Genomic DNA, 19,659 nt, shown 5'->3' with positions numbered 1-19,659 from the left:
CACCACACCTACCAGAGGGACCAGCACATAGTAGGTTGACAAGATGGATGGATGGATGATGGAGAAATGGATGATGGTAATGGATGAGATGGATGGATGAATAAATAAATGGTTAAAGTAAGAGAATATTCAGTGGTGCTTGTCCAGCAGTCTTGAAATCAGCCTCTAGGTGTGGTTCCCCACATTCTAAAGAAAGCCACAAAAGTGGGGACCAGAACCCAGGGCTTCCTAAAAACTGCCTGCAAATGTTCTGTTCCCCTGGTTAATCATTCCAGTGCCAACAAAAGCATGGAGAGAGATGGAGGGGAAACTGCCCTCCCCAGTTCGAAAGTTCACCCCTGCTCTGACTCCCGCCCCCAGGTTAAGGCATTTGGTGCCTTTCTTCTGCCACACATGCCAGAAATAAGGAAAAGAGAACTGGTGAGCGGTGCAGGGATGGGGATGAGGCAGGTTGGTAAGAAGCTAGGAAAACTCCTTGGCAGGAGGAATGGGGAAACAGACAGACACCTGAACCAAGTGGCTGAGCAATTTACAGCCAGATACAGAAGGTCAGGGCAGACCTGGTGCTGGACCTCACCCCCTAGGTGGCCTTTCTCCCTTGGCTTATCGCTGGTCATGGCGTTTAGACCCGGTGCTGACCAATCAGTGAAGACCATGACCCTGAAAGGGCACACCTGGAAAAGCTGATGAGTATTCTATTAATCCTCCCTAAGACCACCCCTAAACCCCCAGCCTTTAAAAACCTTCAAAACACAAAAGACTCAACCAATGAATGCATAAATAAGTGGAATAAGGAATAAATACCTCTTTCTCATCAATAAAAAATTTTTAAAAGATCCCAGCTAATGCTCTCCCTCCTGGGAGCATGCTTGTACCTTTCCCTTCCTCCTCTTCTTCCCTCTCAGACAAGCATCTCCTACACTCAAAGTGACCCCATGAGACTTGCAACCAGAGGAGCAATGGGCAGTGGCAGCTTGTCCCGGGCTGACCCCCTGAACCTGTCCCCAAGGCCCCCTTTCTCTGACTGTTCTGGGAACTGACAGCAGCCCCACCTTGGCTCACTTCTTTCCCACACATTTCTAGAGAGCAAAGCAGCTCTGCCTAGTCTCTCTCCTGTGCTTCTTCTACCCTGCCTGAGCCCTTCCTTGTTTCACTGCGCCCAGCTTTAATAAATGTCCCCTCAAAGTCACCTGGCCTCGTGCTGTGAAATCTTCCCTGCATGAAGTCAACAACCCACGCACTGCCAGCCGACCCATTCCCTGTCTTGTAACAGGGAGAGGGGAGCAGGGACATGTCAGGGAGCTGGCAGTTTCCAGGAGTCACAGGGACACCGGGAAGGAGGCGGGTCCTGGCGCAGCTTCCCAGCCTCCCACTCAGAAGGTTTGGCTCCAGGGTGAGGAGGCCCCAGCAGGACACAGTGGGAGGTGGGGGATGAGCCACAGGGGAGCCACCCTCACACGGTCTCCCCAGAATTGCACACTTGGGTTAATATTTGAACATGCCTGTGGCCAGCCAGAGAAGCAACAATGACCAAACAAGGACAAGGACAAGACCAGTGAAGTACCCGACACACGTCACTGTCCACCTTCACCCGCCACTGGAGAAGGAAGGGGCTCACAGAAGGGAAGGGGCGAGAAACGAACCTGAAATTGGATGTGAGCCTGAAGTTTTGGAGTAGCCTGGGCATTTTACTACTGCAGGTGTCTTTCTTAAACGGAGGAAGAAAGACATTAGAGAATGAGGTTTAGCGACAAAGAAAACGCCATTTCCTGTACTCGGCCCGGTCCTGCGCGCAGCAGACTGGCCAGCTTCTGTGTTCGGGTGCTCCCTGTTCCTCGCTGGGCAGCCGAGGGTTACCTGAGCGTGGCGAAGCCTTTGAGGCACCGCCTGGCACCGGGAGGGTCGCAGTCAATGTTTGTTGAAGGAAGGGGCAATGGGAACAAAGCCATGGAGCAAGGAGTGCGGGGTGGGAAGCCTCAGTTAGAGGGAGCCTGAGCCCCTCGGTGCTACTGTGGGGGAGGGCCATAGGAGGAGCTGTGCAGAAAGGAGCTGTGTCTGGGTGACAGGGGTGGAGGCCGGTGGAGGGCTGCAAGGGGTGGGGGTGGGGGGACCCTCCCCGGGGGGGACCCTCCCCGTCTTCCTACCCTGCCCTGTCGCTGGGTCGGGCTCTGGAGCAGAGCCAAGCCTGCAGGACTCAGGTCAGTGCTTTGTGCTTCCCTTCACCCTGCGGAGCCTTCCCAGCCCGGGGGTCTACAGCGGCTGCAACACGTGCTGAGGGAAGCCAGGGTTTCCATGGCAACATTGACGTCATGGGCCTGGGGTCCCGGAACGCTGCCTCCCGCCCCCGCCCATCGGCCTGGCGCAGCCCCAGCCCGGGATCGACCGCAGCTGGGACGTCAGGGGCGTTGGCGCTGCCGACCCGCCCCCTGATTTCTCCTGTCCTGGACACCAGGGACAGACGGGCGTGAGCCAGGCCAGCCAGGTTCACCTGCTTGCCACCTCCGCGATTCCCGCTTCCTCCGGCCCCTTAGTCCTCCAATTATTCTCAGGGGCCGCTTGCTCAGAAGACCTTTCCTCCTGTTTCATTAACAGGAAGCCCTCTCCCAAGGAGAACGTGCATTTTAATAGGAACGTGGGAGGTGACGTGCCACCCCCTCTCTCCTATCCATCTGCCTCCCCCTGGTCCATTCCACAGCAAAGCCAGGGGATTACTTAACTCCCACATTATCGCAGAGCCCCCACCCTGCTCTGCCTCCGCCCCTTCAGGGCTTCCCGCTGAACTCGGACAAAGGCTTAGGGCCTTGCCTCTTTCTCCTGGGGCTCATGGCCCCACCCTGCCCCTTGTAGTTGCCTAACACCCAGTGCCAGGCGCTGCCTCAGGGGTTCCGCACCTGCTCTTCCCGCGGCCTGGAAAGTTGTTCCCTTCCCTCTCCCCCCCTTGGGCGGCTCATTTTCGGCTCCTTTTCCAGGTCTAGGCCCCTGAGCTCAGTGCTAAATCCGCACTTCCCTTCAGCTCTGCACCATTGTCATATAAAACGGTGTGTGGGCTGCCTCCTCCCCCAGACGGTATGTGGCGGAGGATGGTGTTTTACTGGTGTTCACTCCCGAGTCTCAGTAGGTGCTCAATGTTTTTAAAAAACAGCCTATTGAGATGTAATTCACATACCTCACGCTCCACCCGACTGTGCAATTGCACGGTTTTTAGTATATCTGCAGAGTTGTGCAGTCGGCACCCCAGTCAATTTTAGAACATTTCCATCACCCCATAAAGAAGCCAATGACCTTTAGCTATCACCCCCCCATTCCCCACCCCATCAGCCCTAAGCAACAATCGATCAGCTGTCTCCATAGAGCTCCCTTTCATGTGACTGGAATAATATGTGGACTTTTGTTATTTCCTAGCAGTGTTTTCAAGGTTCAGGCAACACATTTTTGCTGCATGAGTGAATGAATGAATGATTTAATGAATGAAAGGCTAGGAGAAGCAGAAGAAGGTGCTTTCCTGGGGGAATGACAGGCAGCAGGACTGCAGACCTTGGGCCCATTGTGGGATCCAAATCAGATCAGGGACAAGCTCTGAGAGAGCCTGTGGCCAGGGGGCCGCAGAGACACACTTCATTGTCTTCAGTTTCAAGTCTAGGATCCAGTGTCGCGGCCCAACCCCTGACGTCAGAGGTAGGTTAGCTGCCCAGCTCACTGCCCTCCTTCTCCAGTGGCGCTGCTTTCCCTTCTCCACATCAGTTTTTCATTCATTCATTCATTCATTTATATTCCACAGAGATGCATGGTTATGATCTTTCTCTAGTAAATGAATACACAGTGAGGCCAAAGTAGGTTTACAGTTGTAAATACATGAAACAGTTTATTCTTGTATTCTCATTTATTATTCCATTATTTCCATACAAACAACTGTAAACCTACTTTTCCCCAACCCTATATAGTACCCTTCTTTTTACAATTCAATTAAAATAGACATGTTTGCTTTCTAGCAGGACTGGTAGCTCTGGTCCTCAGTTCTGTGAGACCCCTCTCAGGGGTCAGGCCAGGGCGCCTGTCCTGCTTGGGGCCTCCCCACAGCTCTGAGATGGCCTCTCAATGTCCACCATCTCAGTAAAAACAGCTTTATCGGTGCACAAATGCTTTTTCCAGTCGTGTCCCTTTGCCGCTCCCCACTTTCTGCCACGCTGCCACTGCCCGGCTCTGGGCTTATGGAAGTTCTAGCCCTGTACTGTCACACGAGAGCCACTGGCCACATGTGGCTGCTACTGAGCACTTGAGGTTTTTGTATTGATTACATATTGAAATGATAATACTTGGGATGTGTTAAAGAGAGTATATTATCCAAATTAGTTTCACCTGTTTGTTTTTACTTTTTAAGATGTGGCTAGTAGAACATTTTACATTATATATGTGGCTTGCATTCTATTTCTATAAGAGTGCTGGTCCCAAACAGCTGCCCATCAGGGGAAGGCCCTTAACCCTATGCCCATGATGCATCCTGCTGGAACTCCAGGGCTGTGAGGGGCTAAAGACACATTACTGCAGCCAGTGGGGAGGGTGCCCAGAGAGGAGCTGGTGTGAGGGGTGTCCTGTGCCTGGAAGCCACTGAGATTCCAGCACCCCGTTATCTGAGCCTCCTTCCCATGGAGCCCCTTCTCCCTGGCAAATCAGAGAAGACACACAAGCCTGGTGTTTGAGGGAAACAGCTTGCTGTTCCTGCCGTTCCATTCAAAGGAACAACAAACAGCCAAGAGGTCTTTTGCCAGGAGCTTGGTGAGGAATCTTCCAGACCATCCTCAGCCTCCAGCTTCTGTGAAACGTGCTTCATTTCTTGGAGGTGTTTCCGAAGGGCAGGTTACAATACACGGATGAGTACGGTGGATGGGTCTCCTCTCCCTGCAAATCTGAGACAGGCTGGCCCAGGCTAGCCCCGCTCAGCATCAGAATAAGAGCAGAAGGGAAGGCCAGCAGTGGGTTTCTCAAGGCCCCACCAAATCTGGACAGAGTGCATGGAAACATAATGCAAAGCCACAAAACCCACCAGGTATGGCAGTGCAGGCTGAGCGTTGCACGTGGGTGCCTGCCACATTCAAGGGAGTTTGTGTATTTGTTGTGTTGACATTCCGGCAGATGGCAGTATAGTGTTCTGAGGAGGGGACATGCACACACGAATCATTCACCACCAGACTTTGTAAGGATGGACAAGAACAGTTCTGACGGAAGTCATGGTGTCACTGGCACCACACCCGCCAAAGCCCAGACACAGAGGAGCAGCCGCCCACTTATCATTAAAAAAAAATTTTTGATGCCACTTAAAAAAAATCGAAGCCAAATTATAACAGAAGAAACCAATTTACAGTGGCATTTACAACACTGACAATGTTGTACAATCACCACCTCTATCTAGTTCCAGAAGTTTTCATCCTTCTAAAATAAAACCCCATTCTCATTAAGCAGTTACCCACTGCCCCCTGGTAAACATCAATCTGCTTTCTCTCTATATATATTCTAGACACTATATAAAGGAAATCATACAATATATGGTCTTTTGTGTCTGGCTTATTTCACTTACTATAGGTGGTTTTCAAGGTTCATTCATGTTGGAGCTGTATCTGTACTTTATTCCTTGGATGGATGGATACTATCCATTAGCTATTTATACCACTTTTATTTCTCAGTTCCTTCACTGATGGATATTTGGGTTGTTTCCAGTGGATACCACTTTTTAAAAGTTGATGTGTAAACATATACTGTACATTACGCAAATGTTAACCTGGAGTTGTACACAGACCAAGAGGAAGGGCATTTTCATCCCCCAGAACGTCCCCTCCCCACTCCCCCCTCCCCAGTCATTAACCACTGCCCCCCCTCCCCCTCTCCCATGATAACCACTACTGCGGCCTCTATAATCACAGATGACCCGGGCCGGTTCATGGATTTTATGTAAATGGAACTGCACAGCAAACCCTCACTCGTGCCTGGCTCCTTTCACACGACGTAGCATCTATCCAGTTAATCCGCGTCACCGCATCTCTCAGCTGGTCCCCGCTCTGCTCCCGCAGGGCTCCATCGCGGGAATGCGTCATGTGTGTGCACTCCTGCTGATGCAGATGCTCACGCTGCCCACGCTGGCCCACAGTGTGCTATTCATTCTCGTCAGTGGACTTCTGGGTCGTTTCCACTTTTGGGCTATTAGAAATAATAACGCTGCTGTAAACATTCCAGTCTGTGCCTTTCGGTGGACACGGGAGCATGTTCTCGCGGGCGTATACCCAGCAGTGGGTACGCAGGGTCACGGGCAGGCAGGTGTTCAGCTTTAGTGGGTATGCTCTCCAAAGCAGCTGAACCAATTTCTACTCCCACCAGGAATGTGAGAGCCGCTGTCGGCCACCCCACCTCTGAAAATGGGTGCAAGCTGATTCTCGGGCCCCCCCAGGTACAGAGCCCTTTCGGCTCAGCTGGGAGGTGCGTCTGTGGCTAAGGTCAGGCAGGAATACTGGTGACTTTGCAGTGTCCTTGGGAGAGTTTCCCCAGCCTGTCATAGAAGGGCTCCCCTCCAACCTGTCCCTGTGTCCCCTAGCATGATTAGTCACTGTCTGGGCTTCCCCTGAAGCAGGCTCTGAGGTTCCAGTGCAGGTGGCTTAGGTGAGAAGTGGTCTTAGGAAACATGAACGGGACCACAGGGAAGTGGGGGGGGGGGCAGGAAGAAGGGCACAAGTTCAACAAACATATGTGCCCTGGGGAGCCGCTGGAGATGAGTCCCAGGGAGGCGCTCCAGGAGCCAGAGAGGCAGAGGTGGGGCACTCACGCACCAGCCATGCCCATCCCTGCAGACGGCTACCACCAGGCACCCTCGTTCTAGGTGCTCACAGCCTGCTTCGGTGGGAAGGCCAAGAAACTGAAGGCTCTCCTGACTCCTTGCTGCCCTCCCTTCATCCCAGTCACCATGTTCTGCAGTTTTACTCTTAAGCTTCTCTTGAATCTGACTGTGCACATGGTCCCTCGCCCTTGTCCAGCTCAGCTCCATCCATTCACCAGCCAGCAGTGGAGAGATCTTCTCATAATGCTGCTGATCAGCTAATCTTGGTCCCTTTGCTGACCCTGACCAAGAGACCCAGCCTCTCCCGGCCTCCAATTCCCTGTTCTCTTTTTGGATACATCAAGTTTGCCTCTTGGGAACATCGGGGTGGGGGTGGGGGGGCGGGGAGCGGGAAGCTGGATGGATGGTTCTAGCCTCTATGAACCAGTCTGAAGCTCCTAGGAAATGCGGAGTCTGGAGCCCACCCAAGACCTTCAGAATCAGAAGCTGCATGTTCGAGTCCCCCAGGTGGGGAGAAGGCGTATTCATCTGAGAAGCTTCCCTGAGCCCCTGCTTACACTGTCTAGATCCACAGCAGCGGTTTTCCCTGGGGCAGGGGGTGATTTTTGTCCCCAGGAGACAGCAGACAACATCTGGGGGCATTTACAGTTGTTACAACTGGGGATGGGTGCTACTGGCGACGAGTAGGTTGAGGCCAGGGTGCTGTTTATCATCCCTTGATGTCCAGATCGGCCCCACACAAGGAAGACCTGGCGCCCCAGGAGAAGGTGACCAGACTCTGTGGTGAGCCCCAGCTCTCAGCCTGGGTCTTGCTCCCTCCTGTCCCCTCGCCCCAGAAGACCCCCTGGAAGCCACACAGAAAGGCCAGATGTCAATGAGTCACTTACAGTTTATTTTTGCCTGAAAGTATTTCACATCTCTGAACACAGCTACGTGACAGTAGTATAACCATCAGGGAAAGCAACAGTGCGAAGGGGAGGTGGCATGTCTCAGTTCGTAATTTTTTTTCCTTTAAAAAAAAGTTGTTTTTTTTTGTTTTTTTTTTTGCTTCTGCTTCTTCCTGCACCAGAGTGCTGTAAAGTACGGGACTGGAGGGGAGAGAATAAAACCAAACAACAGAAAACAACAACAAAAACAAAACACAAAACGGAACACTCACACACGAAATAAAACCTGGCACATAAAATGAATTAAGACTGAAACCCAATTTCTTTTTTTTTTCCTTTTTTAAAAAAATGAGGGCATAGTCAGGGGGTAATAAAGTCTACCTAGCAAAGTATAAAACGACAAAAGCATGGTTTCCATTGAATAAGATTAAATATATATAAAACAATTACATTGACTGGGGGTTAGGTCTGGAGGTGCTGGAGGGGGCGTATTTGTGCTAAAACAACAGAAAAAGGGGCTTGGGGGAGAGGGGACCCCAAGTAAACTGTAAAGGGGCTGCTCTGTACAGTGAGGGCTTATTAAGAAAAAGCCGACTGTTTATAAAAGAAATGGAGGTTGTTGTCCTCAGGGCAGGTGGGGAGACAGAAAGGTGTCTGCGCAGCAGTGGTCACATTCATGGGGGGCAGTCAGGGGGTGGAGGTGATGTCTCTCTCTTCTCCCAGGAGACCATGCAAGGAGGCGGCATGCATGAGGAGACCACGGGAAGCACAGGAGGGCAGGGAGGCCACAGGTCGCAGAGTGTCTGTCAGGGGTGGGGACAGCAGAGGCCACCAGAGATGGGAGCTCTCCAGGGAAAGGGTGGGGGCAGCTTTTCTCTGGGTATGCAGGGGGAACGACAGGTTAGCACCCCCCCACTCCAAATGTGTAAAAGGGGTGGAGAGGAAGCTGGGGCCTCGGAGGAGCAAGACTGTAACGTGGGGACCCCACGCCTCCTCCCTCAGCTTGACCCCCACCCCATGAGGAAGTTGGAGACATCTGGGTAATGCACAGTGGTAGGTGGGCGGAGAGACAGACAGATGAGGAGATAGCATTAGCATACAGAATCCATTACTAAAAAGTAATTAATTTTCCAAGGAGGTTTTTTTTTTTTGTCTGTTTCCCTTAAAAAAATAATAATACTACCACTACCCCGACAGCTGACTGGTTTATACAGTACTAAACGCCAGGGGCGGGAGGGCGGGCCAGAGACTTCATAAATAAGAGGCAGGTCCCAGACCTGCAATTTGTCAACATGTCTTAAATAGGCGCGTTATTTAAATCTTATGTACAACAAGAATCACTTTGCATAGCAATGGCGAGGACACAGGACGGTGTGAGTGCAATGACGGGACCAGGACTGGGCCTTCTGGTCTGGATGGCAGGGAGCTCTCAGCAGGAGCCTCTGAGGAAGGAAGCATCCTTCTCAGCCCTGGAGGCCCATCGGGGTCATGTGATGGTGGCATCGGAGTTGACTTTCCCCACACGGCATTAAACACAAAGGCAAAGAAAATCCACAAAGGGTCCCCCCTCCCCAAGCCCCCCACCCACCCCCTCCCCGACCCGCTGATGCTCCTCTGGTTGCTACAAAGTCCATTTTAGGTCAGGTCAAGGTTCCAATTATGAAGCTAAGAGAATTAGGCAGGGGCTGGGCGTGCTTATGAACCCCCTCCCACCCCCTCCCCCAGCGCCCTCTGCCCCCAGAAAGACTCCCCCATCTATCTCACAGCCAGGATGCTGGGGTGGGACCCCAGGACTGGCCGCTCTACGGCTAATTAGTCAAGAGTTGTGTGTTGCAGTTGCAAACTCCTTCCTGCAGAGCGGAGCGTCACCAGGCCTCCGTGTAGCGGACGTCCACCTCCTTCAGATTGGGGAGCTTGGCCTGCGAGGGAGCAAGAAGGATCTGGTCCCTTCCAGAACCTGGCTGAGCCTGCCCCACCTTGCTGCTCCCCGGTGTTCAGAGCTGGGTGACTTCAGAAAGAACCCAGAGCAGATGGGGTGTTTCTGGCCCCAGAGAAAGCAGGCGACGACTAGTGAAAGCAGGCTGCAGGGATTTCACGTCCCTGCCTCAAATCCCTGCCTCAGAGGGGTTTTGGACCACCTGCTGGCTGCATGACCTGGGACAGCCCTCCCCCACACAAACTCTTGGAGCCTCGGGGTCCTCATCTGTGGAGCAAATCCGAGTCCAGTCCCAGGCTCACAGGACGATGCCAGGGATTCTGTGCGTACAGAGAGCCCAGAGCGCCCCCCACCCAGGGTCGTGGGCTCTACAGAAGGGCGCTAATCTCACTTTTACAATCGCTTATATCCTCATCATTCTCAGAAACAGGGTGAACGAAGTGGGGTCACTATAAGCTGGAGGTACTGGGGGGTCGGTGGACAGTCTTCCACTTGCTATTCCTCAGGGCAGCTTCCTGCTCTATCCCTGCCACCCAGACGCGCTTCCTCTCTTCCTTCTTTGTAAATTGTTGGCTTTTCCCTAAAAAGCCTGCACTGTGCAGACAGGCTGCTGCCCAGTCTCCTGCCTTTGTGTGCCCCACTTTCCACCTTTCCTGTGCACTGGCCAGTGAGATCTTTTAACACCCACACAGCCCTTCACTGCTTCTCTGCTGTGCTCAGCAACCCTCAATGGCTCCTCATACCCAGGCGGCGGTCACCAACTGGGGCCTGCGCTCACCAGTACAGCACTGGAAAAAATATTTAAATCGACCTTTTAAAACTGGGAGACTGCACAGGAGGACACAGATTTCCAGGTTCTCTTGAAAACGGGCAGCTCTGGTTGGACTGGGCAGTGTACTACCTGGCCTCCCCGAAGGCTGGCGGTCTCTGGTCTGCCCCGAGTCCCCACCACACGGAGGCTGGGTGTCACTGGCCAGTGTCACCAAACTGGCACCACGTGTGTCCCAAATGTTAGAAAACAGAGCATCTACTGAAAGTGACTTCCTCACACGTGGCTTGCTACAGCCCTTTCCAGCTTGGTCTTGGCCACGTTTAGGTCTCTGGCATGCGGAACTCAGGGACACTAGGAACCAGTGCTTCTCTGACTTCTGTGTGCACAGGAATCCCTGGGGTGGTGTTCACGTGCCCATTTGGATGCAGCAGGACTGCGGACCCTGGAGTTGGCACTCCTGGCAAGTGTCTGAGTGAGGCAGATGGGGCTGAGGTCTGAGCCCCGTGTATGGGCACCCGGGTGGGCACTGCCCTGGCCCATCCTGCACCCTTGCGTCCCCTCTCTGCATGCCCCTCAGGACCTTGTGGCCAGCTGTCTCTTCTGCCTGCCTGGCAAACTCACTTCTCAAGACTCCCGTTTGTGAAAATTCTTCTGCCTCAGTGAGTGGAGCTGGCTGTCTCCTCGCTGCTGGCCCCCAAGCCCTCTCTGGCCACTGTCAGCTGGGCTTCCTCCTGGCCACAGATAAGCCAGCCACTCCTCAGTGTCCCCATCCCCAGCATGGGCCTGACACAAAGTAGGTGCTCTGGAGGTATCTGGAGCTTAGCCAGGGAAGAAGCCCTGGGCTGCAGGCCTGGCTGAGGTGGAGGTGGGAGAGACTGGTAAGCTGTCACCGCCTTGTTGAAGAGGGGGCCTCAGCCATGAGCAGCCGAAGGGCCCCTCCAAGCAGCTCCCAGGGTGCGCAGGTGCCGGTATGTCCCTGGCCCACCGTGCTCCTGGGCCCAGCCCTCCCTTCCCAGCACCCTGGTTCTCTCCACAGCCCTGTCTACTCCTCTTGGGGCACTGGTGCCGAGCCCAGGATGACAGGGTGGCCAGAGTCTGCTGAAGGCCCAGTTCCTCCAATCCCCCACTCCCAAGACAAAATTCCACTAGTCAGAGTCTCTTTCCTTCCCCAGTTCCATCTCTCCAGCCTGGCTCTTACTGTGTGCATGCACTGGTCCTGCTTCTACTATCGCTCCTATTTCCCCTCAAAAACCTCTTTTCCATGTAACAGCCAGACCAAGCTTGACACAGCATAACTCTCTACCCTGCTTAGAGCCTCGGAGGTCTCCACTGAACTTGGGACAAATTCCAGAGTCCTTCTATGACCTACGCGGGTTTACTGGGTCTGCCCCAGTCTCTGCTCTTTCTCACTCTCTAGTCACGTTTGCTACAGAGTCAGTTCTTGCAATCCTTTCTGCCCTTAGGACCCCTGCCCTAGTGCTGCCTCTCGCCCCCTGCATCCCTGGCTCCTTATTCTGGGGTCTCCGCTCAGGGACTGCCCCATCACCCCATGCCAAACAGGCCCTCCCTCCTTCCAACCCTTCTTTCCACCTGCCATTCTTTTCTTTACTAGCTTCTCTGCTGGTGTAATACCCTCTCCTCCTGGAAAGCAGGCTCTAGGAGCACAGAGCACTCCTCTCTGGATGCTGGCTGGGGGAAGGAAAGAAGGATGGAACGAATTACCTTCAGATCTTCATAGGTGTCAGCCGAGAGCTTGGTGCTGTTCATGTTTAAACTGCAGAGACTCTTCATGGCTGGACGAGAACAGACAGACACAGTCATTAGGTTGGTGGGTGGGCCCCCACAAGGGGAAGCTACAGGTAAGATCTGGGCAAGTGGGGCGATTGAGTACAGATGCTAAGGTCCCCGCTTGGGAGATGGGGGTGGGGAGGAGGCACAGCTAGGGGGCAGCTCGGTGTAGGAAGTCTGCTTCAGGCACATGCTGTTCTAAATTGGGCCCACGTTCTCCCCTGCCCTCTGAGCCTCCATCTCTTCTGGTCCCTCTGGCCTGTCGCTCCCCTGCCTGGACCAGATGTCCCCAGAACTCGTGATGCCTCACCCCAGACAAGCCCTGATGGAATGGGCCTGGCCCTCCCTGCAAGGGACCCTGGAAGCTGACTCAAGCCCGTGGCTTCTCACAAGCAGGCCTAAAAAACTTTGGTTTGCATCAAGTGTGGCACAGGGAGCCTGTTAAAGACGTGACTGTCTTGTCCCACTCCCAGAGTTGTGAAGCCAGGGGCCGGAGCAAGGCCCAGGCACCTACACTGTTACCCAGGGCCCCCACCCATGCTGTGTGACTCCAATGATAATGTCATTGGCAGGTAAGTGGCTCCAAATCTCATCCTCTCTGCCTTCCATTTACCCTGTCACCTGCCTGCACCCCTTCCAACCACCCCAAATTTGCCAACAGCTTTGTAGAAGTCATGGCCACTGTCCAGCATCTGTCTTTCCCACCCAGATGTGATCACCACCCTGGATGCCTTCCTTGATTCCTCCCAGCTGATGCACATGGCCTCTCATCTAAACCAAGGGTCTGACATGAGAACTGTAGGTCCCTGGCTCAACGCTACCCAGTATTTTCATTCAGTCGATGAGGGTTGGATTCAGAAACTGTCATTTCGAGGTTCCTTGAGTGAGTATTGTGTGGCTCTTTCTATTAGCGCAGCTCTCCTCAAACTTCAGTGTGCCAGGAATCACCCACACATTTATTAAAATGCAGTTTCTGAGTCTGCAGGTTTGGGGCGGGGCCTGAGAACCTGCATTTCTAACCAGCTCCCAGGTGATGGTGCAGGTGGATTGGGAGTACAGTAGCAATGTCCTGGAGTACTTTCCTTGAACTTGGTCCCTCAGGGCTATGACAATGTCAGGAGGGTATGAGCTTGGCTGTATTCATGTTTTGTTTTGCTGTTAACTGTTAGGCTCCATGAGGGCAGGGCTATTTTCCTGTTTTGTTCCTAGCACCTAGCATGGTGCCTGGCACACAGTAGGTGCTCAATAAACACTTGCGACTGAATGACTCTATCCCAGCACATGGCACAGTGCATGGTGTCATGGGGAACGAATGATGAGCACATGAACGATGAACGGAAGCGGGCCCTCAGCCACCCTGGTGGTCTCATCAGTACTCACAGCTGAGGGCCAGCAGGCCAGCATCAGTGACAGGCGTCTCGCACAGGTTCAGCACCTGGAGCATGGTGAGGTGTTCCGACAGGAGGCGCAGGCCGGCGTCTCCAAACTGTGTGGCACAGAAACTCTCAGTGCTGGAGACTAACTCGGGTCCCCAGGCCCCCCTAGGAAAGGACCCCAAGGCTGGGGCAGCTGTGGGCGGCAGGCAGGGGACAGAGCCCAGCTTGGAGGCCCACAGCCCTCCTAGCCTCGGGGCCTGGGCTGTTCTCACTTCTCTCCAGACTCAAATGCCTCTCCTGACCTGGGTTCCAATCTAGCTTCTGCTGGTGGGACATGGGCCCAGCAAGGACCCTCCCTGAATGTTGGGTTAGCCACCTGACAAGGAGGGCTGTGAATGGGAAGGGAGGTGGCCTTTCCCGGGGAAGGACGAGGATGGAGTAGGTGGGTTGGGCCCAGAAGGCAAACTGATGGGAATGCTGAGAGTGAGCGATGGCGCGGCCAACACATCACAGGTGCGGAGACCACTTGTGCTAACCCATGCTAAGTGCTTATCAGCTTGAGCAATACTGACCGTGGCAGTGCTGTGGTCGTTATTATAAGGAAGAGGCCCACAGCCACCAACAAGCACAGGAGGCCCTGCTTCTCAGCTCTACCTGGCACTCCTCTGCCCTGGGCCTCAGCAGCTCCAACTGTGAAATGGGCCACTGGGCTTCTTGAGGTTCTGTGCCTCCTCTGACCTCTGGGGAGTGGCTGCTGAGCCAGGGAGGGGGTACGGTAATCAAGCGCCTGGGCCTTGGGCTCTGGGCAGAAAGGCCGGCCATGGACAAGTGTGCAGGGGGTGTGGAGGAGGGTGCAGGAGGCAGGGAGGAGGGGGCAGGGGCCAGGGTACAGCGCGCACAGAAGAGAATACAGGGCGCAGAGTGGGCAGTACATACCTGAGTGGACCACAGGTTCAGCTGCTTGAGAGAAGGCAGTTTAATGAGGTGCTCAGCGCAGGCACTGGTTACATTGGTGAAGGCCAAACTGAGGTTCTCCAGGTTTCCAAAGGAGCCGGAGCTCAGCAAACGAGCCAAGTCTGCATCCTGCAAACAGATGGGCAGGCGGGAGCTCAGGGGCTGCCGGGAACTCCCAAGACCCTGAGTCCTCCCATCCCCTTTCCCCATCTCCTTTCCTTTGCCCTAGGACCTGAGGTGACCACATGGCTTGGTCAGTTGGGCCAAGAGGAGTGTCAGGAAGGTAGGGGCTGTCCCTGTGGGTGGCGGCTGCCAGGCGGAGGAAAGAGCCTTCAGTGCTATGACTCACACCCTGAGTCACTAACTGGGGTGTTCCAAGGCCAAGTCCTTCCCACCGGCGCGTGTGTGCAAAGACATACCCCACTTTCCCAGGCCACAGCCTGTGCCCACTTACCACGTGGGGACACTGAGGCACCACAGCCCCTCAACTCACAGGACTGTGGAGGTTGACGAATATCTGAGCCCTAGACTGTGAGGTAGTTGAGGCTGATATCCATTCTCCCTTCCATCTTAGTGATCGAATTCTTGAGTTATGGCTGCCACCTATCAGTCCTGAATTAAGGCTAATTTTTCAGCCATGTGCTAAATCTGGACAATGATAAACAGCAGTCCCTCTCTATATTGCGGTTCACTTATCACAGCCTCACTGTATTGCAGGATTTTTAAAAATATTATATTTAATTATTTATTGCAGATTTTTTGCTATATCACGGGATTTTGTGGTACTGTATACGTATATTTTTAAAAGTTACGTAGGTTTAAGAGTGTAAAATATGTTTAAGAACCTAAGTAGTGTTTATAAAAGTGTGGAAAAGGTTAATAAGGGACTGGGAAAGGTTTATAAGTGTGTGGGAAGGGTTTATAAAGCCTTAAAATACATATAAATACTAAAATAAATGTAAGGTTCCTACTTCGCGGATTTTCACCTATCGTGGGGGGGGTGGGGTGGGGTGGGGCGGGTCTAGTTCGTAATACCCGCGACAAGTGAGGGAATACTGTATAAGTTGATGTGTCAAATGGAACTTCTGTGAAGATCATTAAAGGGAAGGGTCATGTTCATCTTTGCCTCTTCCTTCTTCCTGCTGGTTGGTATGCAGACAAGATGGCTGGAGCCTGAGCAGCCTTTTTTAGACCATGAGGTAGAAGCCACGTGCCAAGGATGGTGGGGCATCAGGATATCAGAAACTAAGATCCCTTGCAAATGAGGATGGTAAGAGGCACCAATCTCCGTGGGTTGTTGTGAGGATAAAAGAACTTAACACCGTATCTGGTACATAAATGCTCAATGTATATTAGCTATTACCATTATTATTAATAAGAACTGGTAACATTAACATTAATAAACAATAATCGTTTTCATAATGTTTGGTTTCGTCCTAAAAAAGCTGGCCGTTCAAGTACTATGGGTTTTAGTTCACCTCCCCCCATCACCTCCAACAGACACTATCTGCGTCCCCAGCAGGGAGGACCAACCCACCTTCTTCCCTCCACCTGGCCCCGCAGAGAGAACAAAACCAACTCACTGTGGACTTGGAGGGCAGTGTTAGCCTGGTGGGCCCGCCTTTCCTTTGCTGCAACAGAGACCAGGCTGATTATGACCCTTCTTTCCCGAGTCTCCTCCCTGCACCCCCACCTTTATTAACACCACTCCTGGTGCCATGTTTATTTCTTACAGAAGGCAACATGGTGGTCTTGGTCTTGGGGACAGACCCCGAGACATGGTTTGAGCACAGGTGGTTTATTCAAGAGGTGACCCCAAGAATCAGGGGAGCGGGGAAGTGAGACCATGAAGGCCCCTAATGGAAGGTGCTGTTATCAACCCAGCTGCCTCTGGGTACCTCCGGGAAGTGGAGGAGTCATGCCTCAGAGCCACCCTTCCTGAGCACTGAGCGAGCTGCAGTGTTCACGGACCCCTCCCACTAGTCAATGGCTCAGGAGCTGCTCCAGGAGACCAGGGGATGTGAATTCCCCACCACTTCCTGCTATGCACACATGTGGACAGAGAAAGACGTCTGGCCAAGAGAGGTGCCGGCATCTGAAAACCAAGGCCCCACGCACTGAAACGGGATGTGGAGATGTGGGGCAGGAGGGTGGGCACAGACAGCGCCTGCCATGCATGGCTCTGGGGATGAGACAGGATGCAATCCTGGCCAGGACCCCAATAAACTGTATGACTTCGGGCCACTGACTTGACCTCTCTGTGCCTCTCTTTGATGACCTGGGAAGTGGTGGGAGCTGTGACCCCTTTGGGTCTAGAGGGGACTCGGTGGGACAGAGGTCCCCACGGGCGCGATGGTCCCACCGCTCTCACCAGCTCCTTCAGCTCCCGCTGCCGCTCGCACAGCTGCTCGTACATGCGCTTCCCCACGCCGGTGCTCTCCAGGGTTGAGATGATCTGCAGCTGCGTGTCATTGTTGTCGATGATGTTGTACTCCAGCATCAAGCACAGGATCTGCCAAGGGCATGGGGGGGGCGCGTTACCACCAGCGCGCGACTCGGGGTGGGCTGCTCCTTAAAGGGTGGAAACGGGGGCCCCACACACCCTAAGGGTGTTTTGAAAATCAGCAGCCCACCCTCCTGCCTCTGCATTTCTGGCTGTGTGACATTGTGCAAAGCAACCACCCCAGCTTCCTGAATCTGTACAATGGGAGCACTGGTGTACCCCCAGGTGAGCGCACAGCAAGCAGGCTTTTAGTAACGCACACAGAAACGAAGCACACCAGGCGCTCAGGCACACTCACTGAACTGGAGCCTGGGGAACACGGGCACCGACTGCACCGCCTCCCGGAGGGCCTCAGGCAGCTGCACACGCACACTCTCCTCCCCAGCCCTTCCTGCCTGTGCACAGGCTGACAGCGGCACCTCTGAGATCCCTTTCTCTTCTCATTCGCCCAGAAGAGCCAGGCCAGCCCTCACACCACTGCTCCTGCTCACGCCTCTCCCCTGAAGTCCCCCAGCAAGGCACTCAGGACCCCTCCCACTAGTCAATGGCTCACGGGCTGCTCCAGGACACCAGTGTCTAAACTCCAAACTCCTCACCAGGACCTTTGGGCACCAGTAGGCCACCTGCATCCCAAGCCTCTTGCCCCTGGACACACTCTGTCCTAGCGCCCTGGCCTCCGCTGTCCTCTTCCACCAAGCCTCCCGCAGTGGGGCTTTGGTGGGTGCAGTCCCCACAGCCTGCAAGGCTCTGCTCCTGCCTCTTGCTAACTCCTCTGTCTGCAAGTCTCACGGTTACTCCCCTTGCATGGGAACCTCTGGCACTCTGACGCTCTACCGCTGAGAGGTAAAGTCTACTCCTGTCCCCTTGACCACAGCCCAGCCCTGGGGACTGAGTTTTAACAGGTGGCAGGGGCAGTGAGGCAGCCTGACTTTTGTGGCTAGTTAGGGAAAGCAATATGGCTCCTGGCTGGCCTCTCTTTGCACAGTGACTCTGAAAACTTTGGGGCCACGGGAGAGGAGCAGAGAGAGGGCATGAGGGGCTGGGGTCGGTGTGTGCTGCGTGCAAGAGAGGCCTGGGAGCTCAGGTGATTGAGTCCTCTCAAGCCAGTACTGGACACTGGAGTGAAGGAGTCTTGGAGGTGACCCAGCCTAGCTCCCACCTGACTGTGACCCCACGAGAGATCCAAGATGGGAACTGGTCAGCTGAGCTCAGTCACCCCAAGCTCCATGAGCAAAATAAGTGAGAGTTATTGTTTGAAGCTCCCATTTAGGTTGGTCTGTTACGCAACAGACAAATGGAACAGAAACCACCCCCGAGCATTTGGACGATGCAGATCACCAATGAAATGAGAAACTTGGTGGACAAAGGCCTCCTGCCCACTCAGCTCAGAAGGGCTGGGTTGCACCTGCCTCGGCTGCTGCCATGTCTCCAGCTCCTACAGCCCTGGGCTTAGTGCTCGCTCAACAGGGACCAGGGAGCGGGTGAGCCAGCAGCCCTGCCAGGGACTCAGGGCGGCGCCTTACCTCCACCATGGTCTGGTTGCCCCTCAGCGCCAGGAGCATGCAGGGTCCCAGCTTGTTTTCTGCCAGGGAGAGCAGGAATTTTTTGGTCTTGTAACAGGAGCCCATGAGGATGTGCACCTGTGAAGAGAGACGGCGCAGGTGAAGGGTAGTCCCTGCTGTCCGCGTGTGGATTTGGGAAACCAAAAAACAGATCAGACCACGCCCTGTCTGCAGAGAAAGACCTGACATGACTCCCAGCCCCCCAGGGAGATTTCAAAGACCCCTCCTGACATGCTCCCAGGGTGATGAACCTCAAGGACATTGTGCTGAGGAAGCCAGCCACAAAAGGACAAACCCAGTGGGACTGCTCTCGTGTGATGACCTAGAGCAGTCAGGTTCAGAGACAGAAAGAAGAACAGCAGGGGCCAGGACCGGGGGGCGAGGGGTAGTTTAGTGGGGACAGATTCAGTGTGGGGAGACGGAGGTTCTGGGGATGGACGACGGCGGAGACAATTGCAGAACAATGTCAATATACTTAATGCCACTGAACCGCGCACCAAACATGGCTGAGATGGTAAATTTTATATCATGTACATTTTATAGCCCCTCCCCCCCAAAAGACCCCCTCCCTGCCGCCTTCGCGACTGTGCTGACATTCAGCACTCTGGGTTCTCAGCACTGTTGAACCTGACGGGAACTTGCGGGCAGCCCTTGCTCAGGGTGTGGGGGCCCAGCCTCATGGGACACGGGATGGTATAGAGCCCTGCCTCCCCTTCCCAAGCCTCTGTAAGCTCTGAAGGTATTTTGAGTGACTGCCCCCCCCAGAAATCCAATGGGCAAATTCTGCTCCATCCTGGGGTAGATGGGGCAGCCCCATCTACCCCAGGGAACTGTGCTTCTTTCTGGTATCTGGAGACTGAGCCCAAGAGCTAGGGGCCCCAACACCTCATTTGCTCTCCTTGACTTCACACAATAGCAAATGTCCAAATGGCTGGAAACAGTGGCCTAATCAAGGGGACCTCTTCCTCGCCACAAGTCTCCATGGAAACGGCGCATTGCTTGCCACCCCAGGGGCTGCCCGCTTCCTTCCTTCCCATGTATATGTTTTCTGCGCCATCATT

General features: G+C 53.9%; 1 protein-coding gene across 1 annotated transcript in view; it reads right to left on the bottom strand.

Moving 5' to 3' along the window:
• Nucleotides 1–7,691: 7,691 nt before the first annotated feature.
• Nucleotides 7,692–19,659, bottom strand: part of CMIP (c-Maf inducing protein) — a 223,102-nt gene continuing 211,134 nt past the window's right edge. The window contains exons 15-21 of the mRNA XM_090259536.1: nucleotides 18,560–18,676; nucleotides 16,905–17,045; nucleotides 16,117–16,164; nucleotides 14,516–14,662; nucleotides 13,584–13,689; nucleotides 12,138–12,208; nucleotides 7,692–9,626 (exon numbers count right to left, since the gene is read on the bottom strand). Coding sequence (XP_090115662.1) covers nucleotides 9,573–9,626; nucleotides 12,138–12,208; nucleotides 13,584–13,689; nucleotides 14,516–14,662; nucleotides 16,117–16,164; nucleotides 16,905–17,045; nucleotides 18,560–18,676 — 684 coding nt within the window. The 3' untranslated portion in view covers nucleotides 7,692–9,572. The remainder of the gene's footprint in view (nucleotides 9,627–12,137; nucleotides 12,209–13,583; nucleotides 13,690–14,515; nucleotides 14,663–16,116; nucleotides 16,165–16,904; nucleotides 17,046–18,559; nucleotides 18,677–19,659) is intronic.

The sequence above is a fragment of the Furipterus horrens genome, unplaced genomic scaffold (genome assembly GCF_987537825.1).
Source record: "Furipterus horrens unplaced genomic scaffold, mFurHor1.1.pri manual_scaffold_13, whole genome shotgun sequence".
NCBI lineage: Eukaryota > Metazoa > Chordata > Mammalia > Chiroptera > Furipteridae > Furipterus > Furipterus horrens.
This window is presented reverse-complemented; position numbering and strand designations above follow the sequence as displayed.